Source organism: Candoia aspera, chromosome 4 (genome assembly GCF_035149785.1).
Source record: "Candoia aspera isolate rCanAsp1 chromosome 4, rCanAsp1.hap2, whole genome shotgun sequence".
In the NCBI taxonomy this organism is placed as follows: Eukaryota; Metazoa; Chordata; class Lepidosauria; order Squamata; family Boidae; genus Candoia; species Candoia aspera.
The window spans coordinates 45185646-45213422 of NC_086156.1; the positions used below are offsets into that span (position 1 = coordinate 45185646).

General features: G+C 37.0%; 1 protein-coding gene across 1 annotated transcript; it reads right to left on the minus strand.

Annotated features, from left to right (window-relative positions):
- On the minus strand, positions 1 to 27777 carry MRPL3 (mitochondrial ribosomal protein L3). The gene is made up of 10 exons (XM_063303979.1): positions 27534 to 27777; positions 23797 to 23978; positions 22647 to 22738; positions 21658 to 21756; positions 16407 to 16506; positions 12589 to 12649; positions 7724 to 7830; positions 6788 to 6867; positions 5919 to 5996; positions 1 to 403 (listed from the first exon to the last, which is right to left on the minus strand). Exons 1-10 carry the CDS (start codon positions 27644 to 27646, stop codon positions 251 to 253), a joined length of 1065 nt encoding a protein of 354 aa, XP_063160049.1. The 5' UTR covers positions 27647 to 27777; the 3' UTR covers positions 1 to 250.

A 27777-nucleotide genomic window follows, 5' to 3' on the forward strand; every position in this document is an offset into this window, starting at 1 on the left:
AAAAATACATACTTGTTTATTATGTAAATCAGGTTAATGTGCTAACATGAGAATGATAATTTATCATCTGATAGCTTCTCTCCAGTTTGACAGAACTACTTTTATTTTAACGGTCCTGGGTCTGGAAATCAAAACTTGCTTGACAATGATCCAGGACTATGTGGGCACCGTCTCACGGAAGTCAGAGGACCCTTCAGTGAGGGCTCCTCGCTTAGTTTGCCAGACTGATGGGAGAATCGTTATTAGTTCTTTAGGACTCAGAGAATGTGATGGAGGGTTCAGTGAACTGGAAAAGCTCCTCGTCATACAGCTCATCAGGCAGCTTTTCAGAATCAGCAAAAAATGTTGGAAATGGTGAATTCTTAAGGACATCTTGGTAAGCTGGTAAAACTGTGTCAGTGACCTAGAACATAAGAACAAGAAAAGTTGAACAGAAAGCACAGAAAAATTCCACATAACTCAAAATGTTCCCAACAAAATAGGGATTAACTGCCCTGTAAATGTTTATTATTGCTGTTGTTTTTTTTACCTGTCATCAGTAACAAGAAATCAATGATTGAAAATCAAACTTTTATTTCTGAAAATTGTAATATGAAAAAAACCAGCTAATTCCACGTGATTAGTCTATTTTTAAATGCAGGGCAACTTTAAAACCCTGGACATGATACTTTTTAAAAGCTACAATTCTTTTATAAAAGATAATATCCCAGTATCATGTTTACTAAACTGCGGAGTTACATTTAATAAAATTACAAACATTCTGTATCCTCCCTGCTTTTCTCAGACAGCTACTCAAAGGATTATGAACAAAAAGTCTAGTATAGCTCATGTCTGTTATGTCAGAATATATTCCAGCCCTCCTGTAAAAAAAAACAGCCCTCAATCCAACATACCATTGCCATCCAAATTCTCCATTCAAAATCCAATTAAAAAAAAAATTGAACTGAAAAGGCTGAACATCACTGGAAACCTGGCCCTTCTGTTTATCTCACAGCTTCTGAGAAGCTCCCTGTGCATTAGCCAAAAACTTTTTGAAAGACCATGTCTACACTATTGACACTGTGGGATTTAAATTTTTCTGGAATAATAAACTTGAATGTTCTATTATAGTAAACCAGTGGGAAGTTGCTTTAAATAATGTGCAGTTAGTTTCCTATGATCTTAAAACAAGGTTAATACAACAACAATGAAATATTGCTTGATACATATTGGATACCTCAAAAAGTGTTTAATACAGGTTGGTTGCAACTGTCTTATAGATGCAATTCAGAAGTTGGAATATTAACTCATAAGGTTGAAACTTGATCTATGATTGCCACATTTTGGGCTGAAATCAACAGAATTGTTAACACGACTCTGTATCAATCACTAAAACACACATATCTTCATCTTGGTTATATCCCTACAATTTGGAATCTAACAAGAACTCAAGAACTGTGGTTATTTTGGGCATGGAGGTAGAGGCTGGCTAAAAGAATTACGTTACAGCAATTAGAAGAAGGAATCTGCAGGACGCTTGACTTGCAGCAATGGTTCAATAATGTCTGTGATCAGCTAGAGTCTGAATTATGTTTTTTCAACAAAAGAGTGCAGAAGCAGAGTTTTGAGCAAAATGGACCATCTTTTTTGAACTGTTCTATTTTAAACATAATTTTCCAAGCTTTTTTATTATTATTATTCATTTGTGGGACACCCTATATTGTTACGATTTTTGCATGTGTACTTTTTTTCCTATTAATTGATGATACGATAAGATTAAAAATAGAAAAGAATGTAAAATCTTGAATATCGACAAGGTGAGTAAAAGCCACAAATGCTTTACAATCCCCAGAGAAAACAAACTGGTAATCAAAAGCAGAAACAGAACAAGACAGACACAACTGCATCCAAATGACCTAAATCCTTTCCTGATGACTGGAAAAGCAAACAACCCCGAAGATTCATTTCAACTCCTAGAGGAAAGAGCCAGGAAATAACCTTCAACAAAGCAGCAACTCCTGTCCACAGAATGGACCCGTGTCATGGAGCCATTAGAGCACGCATAGCAGAATTTCTCACTAGATTACCTTTCCAGGACAAAGGAAAACACACAGAAGAGGGCAAGTTCTGCCTTCAGGCATGTGTTCTTGAAACTGGTGTGTTTCCTAAAATGAAATCCAAACAGCAGCGATATTTTTGGAAATGAGAAATCAGTATCTGGGAAAAATTACTGGATTCATAACATGTTGTCGCAGAACGGCAAATTAACGCTCCCAAGGTACCTGGAGAAACATACATACAAAACTGTGCGCTGTGGAATTCTGTGGAATTTTGGCGGTTCACACTTGACAGGTTTGCTTTCAAGTGTGAACCGCCAAAATTCCACAGAGCAGAATAAGTAAAAATAACTTGAGCAATGTGACAAACTGCATGTTTGGGTAACAAGTGAAATCACAGTTCATACTGCAGCTGAACAAAAGCTCCAGGCTGTACCAAACCATTTTTAAGAATACTGTATATATAAAAAAGTGGAAGACACACACATGCGGCAAGGAAAAGCATTTCCTTCTCAGCAAAAATATAACAGATCACCGAACAGCTATGGTGGTTGAGCATAGAATTCTTGATTGTTTCTTTGGCGAGAGTTACTGGGTGCTGAGCAGCCTGCTCAGGTGAAGAAGTGCTCCCAAGTGACTTGCGTGTCTTTCAGACACACATTTCCTTATCTACTGCCTACATTAACTTGTAAATTTGTTAGCTGCAATTCACTATTTAACTACATCATGCCTTAGAGATTTTATTATTATATTTTTTTACAATCACATCCCAATTATGACTTGAGGAGACCCATCGTTGCATCATATGTACACTATGGTGTCTTGTCAAATTAGGGGACCATGTCCAATGCTGTCACAATCAATGAGAAATGAAACATTTCTGAAACAGTTTTCCTATGTGAGATACTCAGATGACAAATTTATCATTCAGTGAAATTTAAGCTATAGTGCTGGCACAAGCACACAGTATTTTGCTGTTTTTAATCTGCTTTTATTCTGTTTCTGCTGTTGTTTATTCTGCTTCATCTGGCTATGGGAATGCAGCAAGGAATCAAAAGACTGTTGCTAAGCAGTGATTAACGTTGTCATTTTTTATAAGATATAACAATAATGTCAAAGTTTTACAGTTCAGTAGTGCATCTTGGACTTCACTGTACAGTACTCAAACTGTTTATTTTGTGCATTGATACATTTATATGCCACCTATTTAAGAGATTATAAGGATTATGAGATTATAAAGATTATGAACCAAGAAGGTAATTAATATATTTATTATAAACTTCACTTTATTTACACTAAAAATAGCAAAACAAAACTCTTAAGTGAACCACATTTTGCATAGTTTTTTTCTGTAATTCAAGAGGTATGATACATGGCTGAGCATGAAACCATATGCTACTTAAAAATATATTAATGTACAAGTCCTTTTTAAAAAAAAATTAAGTTTTCAGAAAGACCTTAGCACCATTCATTTAAGCTATTTTCAGCTTACTAAGAATGCCTTCTAAAACTGTGCATCTGTCAAGATGCACACTGGCTTAATGGTTGCCAAGCAACTGAAGATGACATCAATGCACTGTTTTTATACCTACCTGGCAATAAAGCCTCCAGCACAAAAAAAGGCCTTTATTAAAAATATTAGCTTAAGATCCAGACTTACTGGATTCATTTGTTATGTATTTACTTGTTCAGGATTATATACTGCCTCAAGGCAGGACAAACAGCATTCTCCCCTCCATTTTTTTCCAACTATCACCCTGGGAGGTAGTTTGAGCCAAGATTTTGATTGGACAAAAATCACTCAGAGTTCCTATGGCTGAGACTGAACTTGAATCTGAGTCTCCTTGGACCTACATCAACAACTTAACCATTCCTCCAGACTAGCAATTCTTGCATAAAAATGAGTTAAGAATGATATGGTATTGGAAGTATAAATAATTGCTTTATGTGGTTTTGTAATCAAAAACTCTAGTGGCCTTAGTTTACACATGAAGTACATTTTTAAAATAATTGTTGAACAAACCTTAACCACCTAGCCCACTAGTCCATAAGAGATGAATCATTTGAAGTCAAAAAGAAGCAAGCCATATTCTTACAGTGTCATGTTCTCCGTTTCAATGTCCTGTATACATCGTAACGTCTCACATGTCACTCTTCTAATCCGTGTTTCCCTGTTGGAAATTTCCAGCCCTGCGAGGCTGTAATCTCTGGAATGCATGTTTGGGTTGGTGACTCTATTCAAGGTTACTTTCCCAGGCCGGTGTATGACGATGGTTGACATCTGGGATGGGGTGGTTGCTACGATGAGGCACGGGGCGGAGTTGGCCTGAAGCAACAGTATTTGATTTGTATTTCGCGCGCTTTTGGTTTATTCTCAGCTTTGTCTGTATCTGCACACTATTCCTTTAATAAATCAGTTATCTTAAAGCTCGGGCTTGTGAGACTGAGTATATTGGAGTAGGCAACCATTACATACAGGTACAAGAGACCAGAGTCTCTGTTCATATGACCACACAATCAAGATCAGACTTCTTCCTCTGTGGCACCACAATCACACAAAAATTTCCTCTGAGAGCCTCTCCTGGCTCCTCTGCATCATCCTTTCAGAAAGGCTATCAAATGTCGCCACTTCAGCAAACACCTTCATGAGACAGTAGATGCTACTGGTCACCTACAATGATCTTACAATAATACTGAGTGTAAGTGGTAATTCGCTGAACAAGACTGTAGTCCACAAACATGCATGCGATTGAACAGGCACTCATTTTTAAAGCACCAGAAAGTTTTAATGACACTTTCTAGAGCTGTGCATACTTCTGCACAAGCCTAGTATAGGATGCAGCTTCTCTAAAAGTTGCATTAAAGAGATGCTGCTTTTGGTTTACATGGAAAATAAAAAAAGAAATGCATGCTTCAATCAATAGGGGAGAGATGCTGTGCTCAGGCGAGGTCCGATAGATTTGCACTTTGTCCAAATCATTTTGGAGTTGAGCAGTTTTCAAAATACTTGGATTAGAACAAAGATGGACAGCCCATGGTCCCCCACCCCAAGTGCCTCTGAGATAATTTTACTGAAACTCAATAGCACAATACCTAGATTTGATGGCACTCTATTCTGTGCAGTGTATTTTCACCCTTCTTTGGGCAGAGGGAAAAAAAAGTGGAAATAAGAAGATAAAATAAATACGTAAAGCTTCTGCTAGGTGCTTAAGATACCTATTTGGCATACCTGCCCCACAGCCAGAGAAGATCTGGAATTCCCAACTCCCTCTTATGGTGATATGGCCATGTCATCACCACCAACCCCCTCAAAGGCAATTTTAAAAGAAATACAGCTCCAGAACAGAGAGAGTGCCAACTCCTGTATAAGAGACATTGGCCATACTATGGTATAAGCAACACACTACAGACAATTAACGTGATAGAATTTAGGAGATCCTAACTTTGTTTGGATAAGTACACAACAGAGCCTTTGGTAGTTAAGCCTACCTGTGCTGGCAGTGTTCATTGTTGCTGTATTTAGAAATTACATTGTTTTTGACTGATTTCTTTTATTTGTATGGATAATCTGTTTTATTTATATTATTGTGTATTGTTCTAGTTTACTAAACTACCATGTCATTCAATTTGGTGGCGTACATGAGAATGTATAACTAATACTCGTTTCTTTTTCCCTTTTTGCTTGGTAATAATTTATGGAGCATTGCTAGATGAATTAACAGGTCTTGGGAAAGTAGTGTGTGTGGCTTTCATTAAAAAGCAAAGCAATAATAGTATGAAACAAACAGAAGTCCCTGCGACAGAGGAGCGTATATAATACTGAAGAGACAAATTCAGTACTTTGTAAGCCATTCACTGCTCAAGTCCAGGTACCAAACTTACCTTTACTAAGCAATTCTGATGACCAGGAACACTTCCATGTACATATAAGATATTGTGCTTCACATTGACCTGCCATATCTGGAAGATTGAAATTACCCAGTAGGAATTAACATGTTGTTATTGACTTATTACATACTTTATTTTTTAAGTAAAAAACACAACATCTTTTATGAGGAACTTAGAATAAGAACAGAAACTTAAGAAAAAGACAGCTATGTAGCCTCTTTAGATAGCAATCAAACAGTTGTGAAGTTGTTGTTTATTGTTTTCTTGTTTTGAATCTGTAAATATGGCAGGGACAGAAGTTTGTATTCCCTTTCAGTAAGTACTCTGTGACACTTGGCAGAAATAACAGCTTCTAAATGCATCCTGTAGCGACTAAGAGTCTTTCTGCATTCTAATTTGCAGATAGATTTCATGATTAACTTTGTGCCATGTAAAGCTTGTGTCGGCTTCTTTTCACTTAGAGATCTGATCAGGAATTATTAAACAAATACATACAGCTGCATACAACTCAATTTGTTTAACAGGCTGGTGATGGACACTCTTTAATTGCATAATCTATGCTTAGACAAAATGGCCATGTCAGAAGTTCTTGTGTCTTTATTCTGGGCTCTATCAGTAGCCACACTGTCAAAGAGAGGTCTGAGAAGGACCTTCTCTACCTTTAAGTACTGTAATGCTTTTGTCATTCTGAGAAGGCAAGGCTTCATTTATCATCCCTGGTGATTAAAGATGACAGTGTCCCCATCAACTGATTATCTTGTATTTCTTGAGAGGAATATGCAAACTTTACTCTTACATGGAAGTTCTTATGCACTCAAAAGTTAATTCATCAAATCAGATGAGATATTCCTAGGCAGCCTTACCTTTAGACCCTTAACTGTCCGGAAGAAGTTCCCTAATTTTCCTGGCATTTTCGTTCCCTTGAAGACCTTTGCAGCACCCTGTTCCAAAAATACCAAAGTAAAGTTATATGTATATCATGGAAATATCCCTCTATGAAAGTTCACAAGGGTAAAAGACTAGGATTAGATATCAAACCTTGTGGGTCCCATTAACCAAGGAGCTTTGTTTGGCGGGGTCCAGGAGGAGAGCTTTTTCTGCTGTGGCACCTGCCCTTTGGAACATCATTCCCCGAGGTTAGATCAGCCCCAACCATATTGGTCTTCTGGAAGGCCCTCAAAACTTGGTTTTACCATCTGGCCTGGGGATCCCATGGAAGTGTGGAGCCCATTAAATGGCTGGCATAAGTCTGATTGCATTCTTCCTTGTCTTTTGTTAACATCGTTTTTAATTGTTTTTACCTATTTTAGTGGATATATTGATTGTTTCGTTTTGTTTTAATTGTGTAGGCTGCCCAGAGTCACATGAAAGTGAGATGGGTGGCTGTATAAATTTAATAAATAAATAAAGCAATTCTTTCACAATCACTCAACATGTATGCTACTATGTTGGTCTGTTTATTATGTTTACATCCAGCTGCAATCCACACTGACACTCGGCACTGTAGCAGACTCAGTAGGGGCCATATGCACTTACTCAGAAGTATGTCCTTGCTAGGTCAAATGGGGTTACTCCCAGATAATTAGGCACATAGAGAGGTTCCCCACGGCAGTTCTATGCAGTTTTCAAGAAATGTGATTAAATTTACTGAGAATCTGTATCACTAACAACTTGTAGAGTTCCAGCAAATAACTTATGAAGGTTTTGATTTGACCAAGATGTCTAGGTTCAGAGTATGATTTCAATATGTATCTTCTTTGTACTGATCAAAATAATACATATAATAAGAATACTTGCAGCACTAGAAATTGATCCAGGTCGTCTGTGTGTTTTAGTTTGGCCGTGGGAAGCAGGCTGGCCGGAAAATCCCCATCTTTTCATGACTCCCTGGAAGCCTTTGCCAATTCTGAAGGCAAACAAAGCCAAATTAAACAATTTTAAGATAACCATAACCAAACTGATAACTTTCCCTATTTTCTAGTAGAATGATCATATAGATTGCACATTCAGCAAAAGATTTTCATGGAACGTTGCTGTGAAATCAGTGTATGGCTAATTAAAAATAAAACTGACTAAATACTGTTTTGTCATTTGTAATATTCACCATAAAATAACAGCAACTTTTAGATGTGTTTTTTTAACCAAACAAACTGATTATTTTTCAGTTTTGTCGTATTTTTTATTAGTCAGCCATATATAGGTTTCACAGTTTTGTATACTACTGTTCTTGTCACTACTCACTATTGGGAATTACAGTATATGTTTTAATTTTGAATTTATTTTGGACTGGCCCATGACCATAATAAAACTAACTAAACATTTAAAAGGAATTTTGTAATCTGACTGGGAAACTCCGGTTACGGGGACATTAGGCATTAGAATTTAAACATATCTTTTTAAAACTGAAGTATACTCCATTTATCAGCTTCTACTTCTGATTTAGATGAAAAAAGGAAACCACACTACTGACAATTAGGACCTGCATTAAAATCTATATGGAGTGCTTCTGTTTCTTCCTCTCCTCTCTTTCCATTTTATGTCCTTACCTAATCAATCTTGTCACCTTTAACCCCCTCTGTCCTCTTACTTTTTTTCCCCCATTTAGGCTATTTGTTCTTCTGAAAGGTTAGGCCTTCCCCTAAGCAGGCCAATACCACTTTTGTAAAGTGATAAAGCTATTGGCTATATCAGGACCAGCTCTTGATCAGTTTTCTGTTACTGTATTTGTTATGTTGACAGCCCTTTCTTATGACCGGAAATATAACTGCTAGAAAAGTTTTGGTTAATATTTTTACAGCATTAATGTTAACAAAAACAAGTTACAATTATGTTACTTGTATTTTATTCTATCCTTCACAAAGAGTGCTCAAAGCAACATACATCACCTTCATCCCCCATATTTATAGCTCTAACTCTGTGATAGATTATGTTGAGAATGTGCAACAATCCCAACAGCACCAAATGATTCCTGAAACAAGGGTCTGAAATGGGTCAATTGTCCAGTGTGGCATCCCTATTCATCTGATAGCTTTCTGTAACTGTTATAAATATTATAGCATGGAAATACCAATAAACTCTTGGAAGGCTCTGCAAACAACATCTCAACAGAAAAAACAAGTCATCCAGCATCACTTTTTGAGTAGAGCTTTATACAACTCTTAGATGTCACTGTCCCATTTTGACTTCACTAGAAGTGTTCTGATGCCAGAATTGCTTTTTTACAACCTTACTGGCAGTGGTCTCACCCTGAAATAGGTTGTTCCATTACATGTTTCGTGGAACAACCAGTTTAGAAATTAGAAGACTCATGGGAAAGTCAGAATAGGCCATTCAGACGTTACAACAGAACATTACTGGTGATGTCAGAATGAGGTATTTTGACCCAAAATGTTTTATACACTTCTATCCTCTCAATGAATTAGGAGCAAACCACTGCAGAACAATGCATCCAATCCCACAAGTCAGTCCAAAAGTATACAGACAATAGCAACAGAAAGAGATTCATATCCCCTTCTAGCTTCCAGCACAAGCATAACAATAATTTGTTATTTGTTGTGACCCAAACAGATTTAAACTCATCCAGCAACAACAAAAATGTTAGAAGGCCTTCAAGACTCCCAACCTCAATTATTTCAATAGTGAAATTAGGATCAGAAATGATACAGACAATTGAACTTACAATTATTTGTAAAAGGGTTATAGTGTATATTAAGGGTTCTAAAATGTCAATAAGTATATAATTTTGAATGTTGTTTCAGTCTTTCAGGGTATTAGTTATCCCTCCCAACTTGGTGGAATCTGCATATTTAATAAGCATTCTTTATACCCCTTCATATTAGTTATTAATATGAAAGATTTATATGATCTGCAGAGATTCCAGAGTGTTACTAAAAATAAAACATTAATAAAAATGTTGAAGGCTACAGGACTCTAGACTGTATCATGAGAAAACTGAATCAAAGGAGGAGTTAACCTCTATCTTTTGTTATGTGCTAGAACATTACCATCTGTAATGTGGAACTTGTTTTTAACATACTTAAGAAAAAAGCTCATTCAGCTGATTCTAGCATCGATCTCTAATTCAGTTCATCCTAAGTTTTAGCTTTCCTGATACTCTAGTTCTGGGTTAGCTGTCTGCACTTTTTGGTGGTAACCAGTACTTCTTTCTACCTTTAATATGTGTTTTATTTATTTATTTAATTTTTAAAATCAAATCAAATTATCCATTCAGTCGTATCCTATCTGGCCTTTATTATTTTTATAAATAATTCAAGGCGGCAAACATACCTAATCCTCCTTCCTCCTCCTATTTTCCCCATAAAGCAACCCTGTGAGGTGAGTTGGGCTGAGAGAGAGTGACTGGTCCAAGGTCACCCAGCCAGCTTTCATGCCTAAGGCAGGACTAGAACTCACAGCCTCCTGGTTTCTGGCCCAGCACCTTAACCACTAGGCCAAACTGGCTCTTTCTGTTTTTAGATCTTCAATAGCTTTATATGCCACCCTCTTATTGGAATTGTTTGCAATTTTTCTTTCAGTATCTCCTTTTTTCAGAAACTGAAGATGGTCTATGGTAAAAGACAAATCTATGGCAGCACAATCAGGGTGAATGCCCCTAAAAGTGGGGTGGGGTTACTCACCTTAACGTTATTAGTTCCTGGGGCTTTTTGGAGTTCATACTAATCTCTTCTAGAGTTAGCAATGGGGCTCGGAAAACTGGAATTTGCACAACACACCAATACCCCAATTAAATATGTCTTGTGAACAAAGCCATTTTAAAGATGATAGATAGACAGACAGACAGACAGACAGACAAGAATGTTTAGTGGAAGCCAAAACTTGAAGCAACCACATTTAGTCTTGGATCGTTGACCATGGTTCTGTCAACTTCAATGAAGCAGTATAATCTTTGGTGACACAGGACTAAGTGTCCATTTCAGCAATTTCTCTAGATGCCCTTTTTATAAAACAGCAAAGATGGGAATTATCCACATAGCCCATAAATAGTGCCTTCGATGGGATAAAATCGAAAAGCAATTTCATCACAACAAATTGCATACATATAAGTGGCAGCACTCCGGGAACTGTTTTTCTTCCTGTGTCTGCTTCAGGTTTTAACAAGTTCTGAGAATAAGGAAATGGAAAGCTTCAGCTCTTAATAGACTGCTGGTTATTTCTGACATACAGTGTCTCTCTTATGGATCATTTCAATGTAATAAATTCATAGTATGGACATATTTTTATACATCATGAAAAAATTAAGCAACAAAAAAGAATGAATGGACTTGGAGACCTTCAGACCTTTTTAGACACTTTTTCAACTCTATTCACCATATGTTAGGCATAAATTTGGAGTAAATCTTGCACTTGTGTGTTCCACCTCATTGGAGAAAATGTCCAAATTACACCCATTTATTTACATGTGGAATTCTATTTTGCAATACAGAACATGAAACTAATTTTGGTCTTAAAATAAGTTAAGTATATAATGCTTTGAATGACAATCTGCTTGAGCTTCTTCCATAATAAAAATACAGTGCTTTTCCTGGTAAAGCTAAGGAGTCTGAATAATTTATTTAACTGAGCAAGTCATCACTGTATCAGTTAGTTAACAGACCAGAAACTGAATAACAAATCCAATGACTTTTTCCGTTTTCTACCACTGTTAGGTTACAAAGATGAAAGAAAGAAACCAGATAAAGACGACAAAGTTGAGCAAATACAGCAGGCCTATATCTTAGCGACACAGTAAATCTCCAATTCTGAGCTGTATCATTTCAAAACAAAGGTATTAACTTATAAATCAGACTGAAGGTAGGGGAGCAATTAAGTAAATTTTGTTCTGTATTTTAAAATGAGAGCCAGTTTGGTGTAACGGTTAAAGGCATTCGTCTAGAAAATGGGTGACTTCGGGCCAGTCACTCCCTCAGCCTTAGGGAGAAGGCAATGGCAAGCCAATTCCAAAAAATGTTGCCAAGAAAACTGCAGGGACTTGCCCATGTAGTCATCAAGGTTGATTTGAATGACCATAACAACAACAACAACAACAACATCAGAATGTCAGAATCCTTTTCTCTCTTCATAAATGGATTTTTTTTTAATTGTACCAACTTAGGATCAGTAATATGTCCAAAGTAATGCAACCCAGACAAAGATTTACTATCTAAAATCAAAAGCTTCAAGATGGCAGCCAAGGATATGGAAAAAAAAATTGTTAAGAAATTATCAGCATGGCAGAAAAAAATACTTTAGAGACCAGACCTGTTAATTGAATAGTACTTATGCTACAAAGGCTGTTCCATAAACGAGAACCATAATTTGAAATGGAATAATACGCTATGAGAGAGAGGACATAAACTACCTTGTTTTATCTAACAATGCTGTAGCTGATGTTGCCTTACTCTGCTGACTCCCACCACAGTACTAATTCAGCACCATTTTGTCTCAAAGTATGAGAAGTATGGTTTCCAGCAGCAGGTTCACTATTATATTTATACAACCCTATTAGTGTATTTTACATGTATGTTTATGCAATTCACTGTTAGGATTGCTTGAAAAGCACCTTACCGATACCTTAATTAAAAATAGCAAAGACTTCCAAGAAATGCTCCTAATCAAATTATAGTTAAAACTTCTTAGGACATAATAAAATAGAAGTGGAACTGACGTTTTTGCAGTGATGTCCACGTGCTGCCCAGGGCGGAAATGAGCGGCATATAGGGGTGTACCTTAAAGAAAGTGAAGAGATGAAACAATTTAGCTAAAAAAAATATATTACACAGGAAACCATTAGTGTCTGGCTGCAACTTTGAAAACTGAATAAGGAATCAACCAAACTACTTAGTATTTAATATTAGCTGCAGTTACACATATCTATTACAACTACTGTATTTTGAGAAAAGTATAAAAAAAATCTTGCTATGGTATTGTTATGACATGAGTCTATTCTAATTATTCTTTTTCCCCCATAATAGGGCCCACACTCTAAAAGTAGATTGAGCTACAGAAAAGAATTACATCTCACTCATTTATGGGCAAACTAATTATTCCACTTATAATTGTTTTCTTCTGTCACCAAAAGGTAAATTTTGTGTCAATTTTTTCAAAGACTCTTAGGGGCCATACTCAAGGTTTTGAGGGCCAGATATAGCCCTGTGGGCTAAGATGGAGCACCTATGTGATCAGACACAGACAACAGCCAGAAGAAGGGTTCAGAGGTCATTGCTTTCAATTAACTGCAGTTTGTCATCTTGTCATTGGCTCCAAATTTCAGTTAACCCTAATCAGTTTAGTTACAAACTAATTGCGTATTATAAATTAGGCATCTGATTTGTCTGAAACCAATCATAGCACACGTTAGCTATGGTTCTCACTAGGATGGCATGGGAGGCCAAAATAAACTAAAAGCAAAAGCTTTCAAATCCCTCCTCTTTTCTGCAAAGGAGAAGAGAAGAGCACATAAAAACAAAGCTCACTGTGGTTCATGAACATCACAATAAACCATGTTAACATACTGTGTAAATGCAGCAAATATATAAGCTTGTTACACTATGATTAAGCTGGTTAAGCATGGTTACGCTATGATTTCAAAGAGAGAGATACATTAAAAAAAACCTATAGCACAAGAGATTTACCTTATTGTTAATAAGACTAGATTGATATTCTAAATTCTAATTCATATGCCAAAGATACCAGTGCATAACTACTCTTTCAAAAAACATTTTGAAAAAACAGATGTACAGTACTTCCAGAAAATACCTGATGTACAGCATGGCTTCCAATTTTGTTGCTGTTGTTTTCCAGCCACTTCTGAATCTTTGTGACCCTAGGGACATCAGTTCACCAGGACTATCAGCAATTGCTTCTTTGAGTAAATTCATGACTGTATTATCAGTTATAGTATGTAGCCTCTTGTCCTCTTTTTTTACTGCTTTTGATCTTTCCAAGCATCAGTACCTTCTCCAGTGATTCTTCCTTTCACAATATGTATCCGAAACATTTAAGCTGTAGCTTTGTTATGAGTGCTTCCAATGAACAGTCTGTATTTACTTCATCTAATACTGAATGATAGCTCTTCTTGTACTATAACATATTCTTAATAATTTTCTCCAGCATCACAATTCAAGGGCATCTAATTTTTTTTTCAATCAGCTTTTGAAAAATCTGATAATCCAATGTTCATAACTATATATTGCAACTGGGAAAATCACAACCTTGCACTATATATCGTTAACAGTATGATGTCCTTGCACTTTAATATTTTGCCAATATTTGCCATAGTCTTTCTCCTTAAAAGCAGACATCTTTTTATTTCATGGCTACAATCGCCATCCTTCTAAATTTTTGAGCCTAGAAAGGTAAATTTGTTATCGCTTCAATTTCTTCTCCACCTATTTCCATTGGGTTGGCACTGCCTATAGACAAATTAGGGTTCTTTTTTGCCAAAAAATATTGAGTAGACCACCTTTTATACTCCCATTTTTCACCTTCACCATGAGATTCCTTAAATCATCCTCACTCCCAGCCAACAGTGATATCATCAACATATCTTAAGTTGTGTCTCCCAGTAATTTTAATTGCTATTTCTATTTCTAGTCCAGCATTTATCATTCTGCATATGAATTAAATAAATTAGGTGATAGTATACAACCTTGACACACATTTTTCCCAATTCTGAACCATTTAGTTATTTCATATTCCATTCTACTTGTTGCCTCCTGGCATTCACACCAATTCTTTAATAGGAAAATGAGATGGTTTGAAGGGCTATTCACAATTTGGTGTGATTTAAAAAGCCTTTGCCTAATAAAGAATGAAAAATAATGTCTTTGTGGAACTCCCTTGCTTTTTCATTATCCGCTGGATATCCACATTGTAACCTCTGTTGTTCCTATCTTTTCTGAATTCAGCTTGTTCATCTAGCCGTTTTTGTTCTATATATTGTTGAAGCCTCAACTGCAAAATTTTAAGCACTATCTTACTTGCATGTGAGATAAGTGCAACTGTTCAATAGTCTGGACATTCTTTAGTATTTTGGGGTATTAAAATATATACTGACCTTTTCCAGAACCTTGTGCGCTGTTATTTTTTTCTCTAAATATATCATCTTGCAAGGTTTTAAACAGACCAGCTGGTGTTTCATCAACTCCTGCAGATTCATTGTTAGCAATATTTTCTAGGACCCATTTAATTTCACATTCCAGAATGTCTGGCTCCACTTAGTAATTAAACATTTACACATCAGTGATTTGGGGAACTTTTTTGTGCCAGTCTCCTATTCACAGCATCTCGTCTTTATATCCTGTTTCTTTGATATATGTTTGCCTTCTTTGTCTTTTATCATGCCTGTTTTTTCAAGAAAGTTTCCCTTTATTTCTGTAATTTTCTTAAACAAACCTTTTGTTCTTCTCATTCAATTGTTATCCTCAATTTCTTTGCAACATACACCCTCTTAATATTTCTTCCAATAGTATCTTTGCAATTAAATTGATGACTTGATCCCAGTTATACAGGTTTCATACTGGGTGAACTGGTCATAATACTGTAACATATACTTCTATAATTCAATATTATACTTGGTGAAAAAGAAAATGCAGCCATCAGTTAAGGATATGCAAAAGAACTATATTATTAACATATAATGTTCCAAGAACCAGTTTGGGGTAGTGGTTAAGGCATTGGGTTAGAAACCAGGAGATCGTCAGTTCTAATACTACCTTAGACACAAAGCCAGTTGGGTGACCCTGATCCAGTCACTCTCTCTCAGCCCTAGGAAGCAGGCAATGGCAAACTACTTTTGAAATCTTGCTAAGAAAACTACAGGGACTTGTCCAGGCAGTTGCCAAGAGTCAACACTGATTTGAAGGGACATCGACACACAATGTTCCAATTCCAGAAGAGAATACTATATTTTAAAAAGTATATGGTATCACTGAAAATTATTTTTATGCTATCTTCTCAAAAGTATGGAAACATTTATTTTCAGTACTAATTAGAAGGAACTTCTATTTGGTTCCCCTTGTGATTTCTTTTTTAAATGTATTAACTTTTATGGATTTACCTTTCTATGACAATTCACAAATAAGTTAACATCTATTGTGAGCCATGTTTACAATAAATAGAAAAAATGATTTCTACTTTAGCAAATTATTTTTAACAATTAAGTCACTTCACTTTGTCTCAAGGTTATTTCAAATAAATATAAGACAGCAAGCACCCAACATAATGACAATAATGATTTTTCTCTGGAGAATGAGTAGCTTTTATTTATTTATTTTATTATTCAAATTTTGTTATCACCCATCTCCCCCAAAAGGGGGACTCTGGGCAGTTAACTCTGTCCTTTTACTTACATGGGATGTATTATTTTTTGAGTAGCAGAATAGTGGATCAGCAAATGGTTATTCCTCTCCTCAGTAGCTTTTATTTATTAGGGAGAATATTATACAAAATTATACTCCTGGTTCTCCACCTAGTTAACATTACCTGGCTTAATGATAGCATTAGGCGACACTCGAAATATTGAGATTTTCTGTTTTGGTGGGAGTCCTAGTTCTCTGCACATCTCCATGGCAGAGGGTTTTCTCTGGAAGAAACATGAAGTACAATAAGCACAGGAAAAAGTGGAATGTATATAATGAAACCCCTTTAAATAATAAAAATAGAATTTAACTTTTTACTGCTCTCATAGAACATCAGAGAACACCTGCATCGTGTCTTGTAATAGCATAATATGCTCTCTATTAAAAAAAAAAGTATCATTGCTCTAAGTGGAAGCTGATATCCAGTTAAGAGAGCACAGTACAGTAATCTTAATTTCCTCATTAAAAACGCTAAACGTAAAGTGTTCAAGCTATTGTATCTGTTATTCTGTCTGTGCTAGCAAAAGCTGTGTGCAGCGAGAGCCCATCTACAGTAAAGTTTTCATTAGAATGTCTTCTCTCCATGAAAATGAACAAATTATTAATCTATGACAAAACAGGATTCACCTATAAATAAGCCAAGGTTCCTGGGGTAGCCTATGAATGAAAAGCACACTGGTGCATACAGCTCGCTTGCTCTCCACACCTCGCAAGGAAAAAGCACTTGTGGGAGCAGAAACGAAGAGCATTCCTATTCTATAGTCATTTCAGTATAAAGCTGGCTTACCCAATATTAAAAACAGTACTACAATAAAATCTTCATTGTCACACTGGAATCATGTAGCTTAAAATATGACAAGCAAGTAATAGCACAATCACATATATTAAATAAAATAGCCCCTCATAAATGAAGCAAAAATGTTGTTCTTTTCAGTTGTTTTACTGGTATCAAGCTTGTTTCTTTACAAATTTCAACTATAAATACAATGGGTGAATGCAGAGCATGGTTAAACAGTTAGATCTTAATAGAGGTGTAGGAGATGAATAAAATGTCCTCTTCTATGCAATAATTAAAGGTGCTGTTTTATACGCAATATCCTACTTCTAGGTATTTTCTCACCTGGAATCTGCGCGTACACATCTTTTTTACAGAGGCATACATATAATTTTTTTCTCCATATTATGCTTTTTTTCACATGGCAGTTTTTCAGTAGCTTTCCTGAGAAAACTACCTAGCCTAGCAACATAGATAAATCTTAACTATAAAACAAAAGGGAAGAGCATTATTTCAAAAGGGGGATACATTCCAGAGGGCAGGCGCTACAATAGAGGGAGAGAGAGAGAGAGGTTTTTATTGTAGCGCCTGCCCTCTGGAATAAAACCCACCTAGCAATTTGTACAGACCCCACCTTGACTATTTTTTAGATGAGCCCTTAAGACCTGGCTCTTCTCACAGACCTTGGGTTAGAGTGGATATGGTCCCCTTGTGGGCTGTCTTGATCTGTAAGATGGTGGCAGTTTTCTCTGAATGTTCCTTTTGTATTGTATTGCGTGGATTATTTTATTTTAAATCCTGTATGTTGTATGTCGCCCAGAGCTGCAATAGAGTTGGGTGGCTTATAAATTTAATAAATATAAATAAATAATAAAAAGATCAGAACAGTCAGCAGTAAATCAAAAATCAGTATTTGCTTACAAACCTTGCTTCATTTTAACAGGAACAAACATATAGGATTTGAATGTCCTGATAAACTATCCCTTCCTGATTAGTTTTAACCTGATCAGCTGGATTATTTACATGCTGCTTATTTAAAGTCAACCTAAATAAGCCAAGAATATTTGCTCATCATTAGGTGCAAATGCAGCCCATGAATTCTCAGTAGCCCCCAACTACAATTATCACAATGCTCTGGAAGAAACGGAATAGTTTAATAGGTTAAAAAATAGATAAAATGTAGTGTTAGAATTTGCTTTCTATACACAAAATACATTCCAATGCTCAAGTTAGAAATCTGACAACTATGTAGACACTACTTAAAAAACCCACAATTGCTTTAAAAAGAATTTAAATTTAACCAAACTGTTACAGGATAAACCCACAATTTCACTTTTTAAAAAATTCTATCTTTTCCAAGAAGCTTAGGATGGTCTCTAGATTCCTGATCATTTTTTATCCTCGCAGCTACCTTGTGAATTAGGTTAATAAGGAGAGACATTGACTGGCCCAGGGTTAGGGTTATGTTGTGCAAATCAAGCCACTGTGGTCTATAAACCATTATTTGTAATAGTGTGATTTAATCACCTAGTGAGCTTCAAAATGGAACGGAATTCAAACCATGTCTCTAGTCTAAATCTACACTATTCAGTATGTGACAGCGTTATGTATGAAGACACCCATGCTACTGTATGTTCCTAAACCCAGGTGTTAGATAAGCAATAAAATATTTTTAAAAATCAAGAGGCAAGATCTAAGTTCAGCACAATATTGTAATGGCAGTCATTGGGGAAATGGTAAAAAGACAGACACTATAAAGTTTAATTTTAGCCCAAGTTCACAGGAAGAAAATCATCTTTAATAACAGTTGCTTACATTAATAATTAACACAAAGAACATCATCATCATTTATCAATTGCTTTTGTGGAGTAATTCAGAAGCTCCCCTGAGCTTCCCTCTTATCGAACCAACTAAATGGAAACTCAATGAATGAAAACGGAAAATGCAGGAATTCAACACAGCTGAATTTTGTGGTTTAAATGGATCTTTGGAGAAAGCAATTTACATGGTTGACAGCAGTGACACACTTGGATAATCACCATCTGCAAGATGGTCAGTGGTTGTCAAAGCTTTGCCAATAAAAATACCTGCTTGATCTTTCAGATGAATTTTGAAGGTAGACTGCATTGCCAGAAAATCTGTAGATTACTAACCCTGTATAATGTTGTGCATGAATTGTGTCAGGAAATCCTTACAAGTTCATTTTGGAGATCAAAGCTGAGGTAATTTAAACCATTTCCCCAAAAGATTTTCTAATACCAAAAATATCCATTCTTTAGATTAAATTTCACCATAATCAAGGCTTGTCTCTAGCTTAATATGTTGTGCAAATCAAGCCACTGTGGCCTATAAACCATAATCTGTGATAGCATGAGTTAATCCAGGTAAATGTGAGTTATTCAAGAGATCATTAGCTCAAAGGATGGTTTCACAGCACAAATTGGCCAGCTAGCAGCAACTCTATTCCTTCTGCAATCTCCCCTCATGCTTTTCTCTCTCCCCTTCTCTGGAAAACCTGTAAGCAAATTCTGTACATCTGTTTGATGCCAAAAGTACAGATGGGGGCATTTCAGATCCATGCCAGAAAACAAAATGCACACCATTCCATGCCATATGAGAATTAGTTCTATTTAATACACAGTTACAGTAACTTATACAAAAAGATCAATTTAAAAATACTGGAAAATCAGACCCTAAGTCCATGATAGTGCAATAAAGAAGCATAGAAATATTGGCTGTAGAATGGAAGTTAGAAGTATTTTTTAATTCATTTGCTCATATACCAATTACATTTTTATTCTATAATGGTCTCAAGTATGTATTTCTTTTAGTATATGGAGAATGGAGGTTACTAATCTCTGGTTCACTAAATGACAATGGGAATTACAGACATTTATTTCATTGTTGTTAATTCTGCTAACTAATTAAATAGAGGAAGCAGGAGAATACTGATATTGAAAGGAACACCTTGAACTCAAACCAAGTTATGAGTTCAATCAATTCCAAAAAATGATCTTAACAGTATATAAACTTGGAGTCCAATATAAGATAACTGAGCAAAAATACATATATACTGTTGTAGGCAGACTTTAGGCACCATGGTCAAATCCCTAAGTAAACAGAAGCTGACACAACCTCAACATGGCACAAAGTACTGTGCAGGAGGAAGGAAAAATAGGTTCAATTAAATATCAACATACCCTAAAAGTTAATATCCCCTAGCCAGAGAAGAAACCGAAGATGAACTGAGGTTGGGTATTTCACCAAGGCAACAAGCTGAAGCAAACTCCAAATCAGTCATGAAGTATATACAGGTAGTCCTTCCTTAACTATGTTAACTGGGACTGGCAACTCCTTCACTAAGCAACGTGGTCATAAAGCAGAATGTCATGTGACCGTGCTGACTTATGATGGCAGATGAGGCAGTTCTGGTTGCCATTGTTAGGCAAATCCTGTGCTGCCGCAGCATCCTGCAGTCACATGATCCCCATTTGCGACCCCCTGCCAGCTTCCCCACTGACTTTGCTTGTTGGAAGTCAGCAGTGAAAGTTGCAAATGGGGATCATGGGACTACAGGACGCTGCAACCGTCGTAATTATGAGCCAGTTTCCAAACACCTGAATTATGATCAAGTGACCATGGGGACACTGTGATGGCCACAACTACAACCATCGTAAGACCCAATTGTTCAGCACTGTTGTAACTTTGAATGGTCGCTGAACGAGTGGTTGTTCAAAGAGGACTACCTGTAAAGGTAAAAAAAAAGAATAAAGAATTTGGAATGGACTTCACATTCCCCAGATTTGAGTATTCCTGAAAATCTGCATGGAGATGTCAAACATATAAAACATGCAAGTTTTCTGAGCTAGAAAAATTCTACAAGGAAGAGTGGGGAAAAACCCAAAAGAATGAATAAAAATATTCTAAGCTGGCTATAGGAAACATCTGGATACAATTATTTCTGGAGACGTTAACAAATATTAATTGCAAGGTGTCCAAACCTTTGTCTTTGCCATATTCATGGTTTTATTTTGAATCTATAGACAACTGCACAAAACTCAGAATTACAGAAAGATGTTTAATTTTGTACCATGTAGAGGTTGTGTCAGCTTCTCTTCACTTAGGGATTAATTGAAACACACTATTTGAGCAGGAGTGTCTAAACTTTAGCACACAATTATATGTAAAAACTGATTTTTTTTTTTTAAAAAAAGGCAGTAAAATGAATGAATGAATGAATGAATGAACCTTGCAAAGCCTAATATGATTTTTGGATGATCCAAGCATAATTTTATACCTGTAATATTTAATCATTAGTCAAATAAAATAAACAAAACACTAAAGATTCTAGAATAGGAAGGCAAATATCTTTACTTAGCTTTATAAATGTTCAATTAAAAAGATTGAACATTAAGGCATAGGGTCACCTTCAAGAAACTATGACAAACTAAGCCATATATATAGTTTCCTTAAAAAAACAAAACAAAAAAGGCAGTCTTCTAAATTTTTAAGATATCTCCTTCCTAAAAATGCATTCCTTTGGAGCATGCAATAAAACCTGATATCCCACTCCAAATGGGAAAAAAACGAACAGACTTACATAGAACTCAGATACATTTTTCCCTCCAACAGTTAGAGTAGGAGATTTTCCATCAGATTCTTCTTTAGGTGTGTACTTTAAAACATGGCAGTCTTGAACCTACAACAAATGATTCAGGATTATCACATATTTGTTTTTGTATATGAAATAATCCCAAAGTATGGCTCATGGTGAGGAAAAGGCAATTAGCTTTAGCGCTTAAGCTTCCATTTTATTTTTGGTTTCAACAAAGCTCCAGTTTTACATCTACCGGTAGATGATAAGTTGTGAGATTCTATTCTGGTTGTTTACGTGGGTGCACAAGTTAATTTTTTTATATGACCGCCATCTTAAATGCATAACTCTTGACAGCAAACAATCCTAAACACAACATAAAAACCCTGCAACCAATTAAAATAAACCAATTAAAAAAAGAAAACTGAGGCACTATACGACAATTCTATGAAAACAGACACATGTATAATTGGCTCCCCTAATATCTTGGCCCGAATGTCTAGGGGAAAAGCCAGGTTTTAACAGCCCTCCAGGAGGCCAAGCGGGTTGGGTCCCTCGGAATTTCTTGTTAGATTCTACGTCCTAAAGTTTGTAGCCCTCTTTGCAACCTAGAATCTGAAGGAATTAATGCTGGGAATGCTTGGTTTGTTTAAACCCAGTTAAGATATAAATCCTGCTTCAGATATGATGCTGTTTTCTTTTTGGCAAATTCCTGGGTATTATAGTGCTTCCATGACAAAAACCAAGCTGGAGCTATCAGGCAGCATCCACTAGAACACTATGAGCAAACACCACCAGCATTTCAGCTTTTGTGCAAATCCAACCACTGTCTATTCTAAAAATACTGTTTTACCTGGCTGAAATATGTAGGTTACTCTATTACTGATTTTATTCTTGAAATAAATTGAGATTGAGTGTTTTTAATTGAAATTTTTATGTGACGTGCAATACATAATAAATTAAATGTAACTATTATGTATACTCTTTTGCCTTACCTGAAGCATTGTGACAGGTATTTTTTTACCCTGCTTGGTCCATAATGGCATCATTCCCAACTTTACTGCAATAACACCGACTCTTCTAGAACCTGTGGATAAAAGAACGAACCAGTCCTTTTCTAAATTTCAAGCCTACCGGAGTTCAGGAAGTCACAGCAGATTATTACTTAAGCCAATTCACAGCATGTATGGATCCTACAAACAGCAACTTGCTACATGGTCAGCAACCTTTTCAGGTGACAGCTACTACTATTTGATAGTTAATATTTAAATTAAATATTATACCAGACAAAATATTATGAGAACAAATTACCTCAGCTATTTAATTCTCTAATATTTTTAAGCATGCGGGGGCAATAGGTATCATGTGACGGTGTTGTGTCATAACTGCACTGCCATCCTTGCTATACACTTAACAAAACCATGTCCTCCCATTGTAGTGTGAACATCTAGGCAGTGCACTAATCCCATGGGAATAACTGTTTCTTGCACGTAACAATGGAATGAAGGCCTGGTTACTTGAGGGACCATTTGCTCAGCCAATTTGATCCTGCAGGATTGGCACACTCCAGGTTCCTTCAATTAAACAGTATCATCTGTCAGGACCCTGGAAGTGCACCTTCTCTGTAGCAGCCCCAGCCCTCTGGAGCGAGGTTCCCCCAGAGATCTGGATGGCCCCCACTCTGCTGTTGTTTAGAAGAGGCATGAAACCCCTTGCTTCCTTCCATCTGGTCTGTCACACTTGCCATCTTTTACCTTTACCTTTTAAGTTTTAATTTATTGTAATTTATTTGTTTAATCATTGTGGGCTCCCCAAAGTCACTGAGGCAGCGGACAAGTTTAATAAATTATTATAATGGAGATGTGCATAAGAATGCCACAGGCTTGCACATTAGGTGCTTGTAGAAATACTTTTATTTATTTGACTTATATACCAATATAACCGGCATAGACTTCCAGCAATTACTATAAAATACAAACTTTTCAGAGGAACAGAATCAGTTATTGTCTGCATAAGATGCAATTCCAGTGGACCTAACCTATTCATTTCAAGTATGCTTTTGGTTAAGCAATTAGATATATATCCAATCAAACATATCCAGAATAGTTCATTTACTTACAGCTCTTAATCTTACTGTATACCAACCTGTCTCCCATGGGTGCAGAGGCCAAGGCTCATCTTTCAGAGGACAAAGTTTACTAGCAGTTTGAGCTTTATATTCTTCTGTTGAAAGTTTCTTAAGGAACTCAGCATTTTCTTCTGAAAGATGCTCATCCCACCATGTGGTATTGTAAATAATATGCCGAACCGTGACCAACCATAGGCCCCTACAAAAGAGAAGAAAAATGAATTCAGAAAAATACACATTTACATTTTCAAACTTCCAATGCAGTAAACTTGACTTGCTATTTTTATTATGCCCAAGCTATTAGTAATATAGAAAGGTTCAGGAAATAATTGTCATAATTCACGATTGAGAAACATTTGCAGTCTATGTCCCAAAAGAAAAGATACAGCTGAGGTGGGCTAGGATCTGAAAGAAACTGTTATCCATTTACACTGAAACGCAGAACATTTTAGCTGGAAGGCAGCCCCGGGATTTTGACTGAAATGTTAGGGCAGTGGTTCTTAAAAGGGGGGTAATTTGGGCATATCCTGGGGGTAATGGAGCAACTTGTAATTGCTTGTTTATGAGTCAAGGATCCAGTTTGGGGCTGCTGCTGCAGCCAAGATCCTTGTGTAAAACAAAAGAGTCGGTCTTTTTATTGGTGGGGTGGGTGATAATGCCATTATTCCAGACTGGAAAAAAGAGCAATTGGATCCAATGGTTTACGAACTACCGTGCTAGGGGCTGCACTCCAAAAAGTAAGTGGGATTAGAAAAAATAAATGGACAGAGCAAGACCAAATGTAGATCTGATTCTATCTAATTTAATTTTAATTAAAACAAAATTAAATTAAATACAGGTAATTAGATCACTCCCCATATACTAATAATTCTTCACCGTTCTAGAAGTCATAAACTGTTTTGGAACCTTTTGATCCCAGGAGGCCTTAGATGTGTGCATCTTTTATTTATTTATTTATATTTATTTATTCAATTTATATAGCTACCCATCTCAGACCAGTGACTCTGGGCGGCTAACAATAACAACAACGATCAGAGAATAAAAACAATACAAAACATTAAATATAAATACAGCCAAGAGATCTTAAAAACCATTGGTGTTAGCACAACCATGAAACAGGGCCCTTCACACACTTGGGGCCCCAGGCTCGGGCACAAAGCCAGGTCTTCAAGGCCTTCCGAAAAGCCAAAAGGGTCAGGGCCATCCTAATCTCAGGAGGAAGGATGTTCCAGAGGGCAGGTGCCACAGCAGAAAAGGCATATCTCCTGGTCCCCACTAGCCACCAATCCTTGGCTGACGGGACCAGGAGCATGCCCATCCTGCCGGACCAGATTGCACTGGTAGAAACAACTGGGAAAAGACGGTTCCTATGCTTAAATGAACTGAACAACAGAATTGATTATTAACAGAGCATTCAACTGACAGCCCTGAAATAAAGCTGAGGTAGCAAATTCATAATTGCTAAACATTTTGATACTGTAAACATAACTCTTAAAACACTATGCTGTAATATTTCATGAAATTTGATAGCAGGCAGAGTAGGAACGGGATGCAATACGGAATACCGAGTATCTTATTCATGACCTTTTGCATTAGATCTTCTCAGTATGTGGACAATGCCATATTTGGAAAATGAGGAACAACGCTCCTTCATTCTATCTGCTGCAGGTCTGCAACCTGAGAATGAAGTGGTGTACAAAGAGAAAGCGTGTATGACTGCGGAGAGTCAGTTTGGTGTACTATAGTAGTTAAAGGTACCAGGCTAGAAACCGCAAGTCAGCAACCAGTGACTGGAGGTATGCAGCTGTTACTTCAAACAGTAAGCAACTGGAGTGGAGATGTTTGCCTACAATGAAATGAATGGCAACAGGCAAACCGGACAGCTCTACTTGAGCCAGTACAAGTCAGAAAACACTATTTCTGATGCATAGCCAAAAAGTGGAGGTTGCTTTCGTGCTGGACTGAAAGGTGTGTGTATGTGTGTGTGTGTGTGAGAATGGCACTGTGCATTCTTGCTCTCAGGAAATGGTCAGGGGCTGTATTTGTGTGGGAGCAAGCTGGTCATACAGATCAGCCCTAAGTCTTCCCCTCACTTTGTGTGGGTATGCATGCACACTTTTGAATTAGTCTTGGCTCCTTGGGATTGCTTGGACAAATCCCTGAATTTTTCTTGGCAACGTTTTCAGAAGTGGTTTGCTGTTGCCATCTTTTATAAAAATAATAAAGGCAAGATATAAAATAAATAAAATAATCTTCGGGATGAGAGAGAATGACTGGCCCAAAGTCACTTGGCCAGCTTCCATGCCTAAGGGAGGCCTAGAACTCCAGTCTCCTGGCTTCTAGGCCAGCACCTTAACCACTACATCAAACTGGCTCTCACCAATATTTATTTATTTATTTGTTTAAATTTTATTTTTATCCCACCCTAATCATTTTTTTTATAAATAACTCAAGGCGGCGAACATACCGAATATTTTTTCCTCCTCCTATTTTCCCCACAACAACAACCCTGTGAGGTGAGTTGGGCTGGGAGAGTGACTGGCCCAAGGTCACCCAGCCGGCTTTCATGCCTAAGGTGGCACTAGAACTCTCAGTCTCCCGGTTTCTAGCCCAGCACCTTAACCACTAGACCAAAAAATAATGAGCTCATTGATGGAACAGTAGAACAGGAAAAGAATGTACTTTTTAAAAAACAAGCAGGTGAAATTGACAAGTTTGTCCTACAGTCCAACTGACCAAAATGGCATGTGTCTTCTTTTTTTTCAAACTGGTCCAGGATGCATCATGTAAATCAGTCCAGACAGAACATCAGGCCCTCCCTATAGCCAAGGTGGAGGAAGGGGGTGATTCTGAAAAGGGATTTCTGAAGCCAGCTTCATGTCAAGCCACTTTACCCATGGGTGTCTGGCAACTTAAGCTGCAGCATGGAAAAACCTTTAGTGAGGGATACACAAGTATCAGACTGAAAAATTGAGAAGTTGCAGCACTAGGAAAGAGCCAACCATGCTAATATAAAAAAAAGTCCTTCAAATATATATGTCAACATACTGATGATCAAGTAAACATAAGGTGCAATTGTACTGAGAAACCACTGTTCTAGTTGGGTAAATAGGGAGATCCTAGCCCACTTTATAGGGGGTAAAAGTTTAGGCTGCATCGTTCATAAACTATATAACTTTTCCCCACTTGTCTACCTCAAGAATATACCTTTTCATTAAATCACCCCATGCTGCCAACTCTTACAAATTTCGAGCAAGCAACAGAGATAAATATGCAAACCAAGTTATAAAGTGCTAATTTCCTGGAAATTGGTTTCAGTTTCCTGCTACCTACATCAAGTGAATCCTTAAAATGCACTTTTGCAAATTCATCTAATCCTTTACTCTCTCCACGAATACAATCCCAACGAAAATGCATGGGAGGGGGATCACAGAGGGGGGAGAAAAGGGGAAGACTAATTTTATAGCATTGCAGGCAACACTACTTGGGAAATAGCACTGACCCAGAATGACTGCTCACAGCCTTTCTCTGAACGCTTGTCTCCGCATTAAAACTGTTCCCCCGCCCTGCCTGACTCACGTGCATCTCCTGAAGGTAGAAAAGACAAGTGATTATCACCTGTTGGATATCTACCTTTCTTATCATTGTTAAGCGCATGGGAGACCGGGGGAGGGGGAGCTATTATGCAAACAAAAGGATACCCAGGAAGAGTTACACGTGTAGCAACAATCCTACCCCCACTCGTCAGACTTACCGCCCTCTAGGTCCAACTTCCGCAGCCTCCGCTGCCCCGGGAATTGAACCAAGGATGCCTCCAGGTACCAACCGCCGCAGTCCTACGCGACACAGCAGCCCAACTCCCGGCATGATCCCACACCAAATAGCCGGTCAAAACAGCGTTCGACTGAGAAAATCTTCCCGCAGTCCCCGTTCTTAAGTTCCGGAAATATTTCATTCCTACTTACTCCACTCTCACAGAAAAAGGCGGAGCTTATGCT

What these genes read in the sequence shown, in the direction of transcription:
- MRPL3 (XM_063303979.1), bottom strand. Translation starts at nt 27,646, where the DNA reads ATGCCGGGAGTTGGGCTGCTGTGTCGCGTAGGACTGCGGCGGTTGGTA. An exon ending in TACCTGTCACAATGCTTCAG is followed by an intron (nt 21,757 to 22,646) that starts GTAAGGCAAAAG and finishes CATTTGTTGTAG; the next exon opens with GTTCAAGACTGCCATGTTTT. An exon ending in ACCTGGATCAATTTCTAGTG is followed by an intron (nt 6,868 to 7,723) that starts CTGCAAGTATTC and finishes TATTTTTGGAAC; the next exon opens with AGGGTGCTGCAAAGGTCTTC.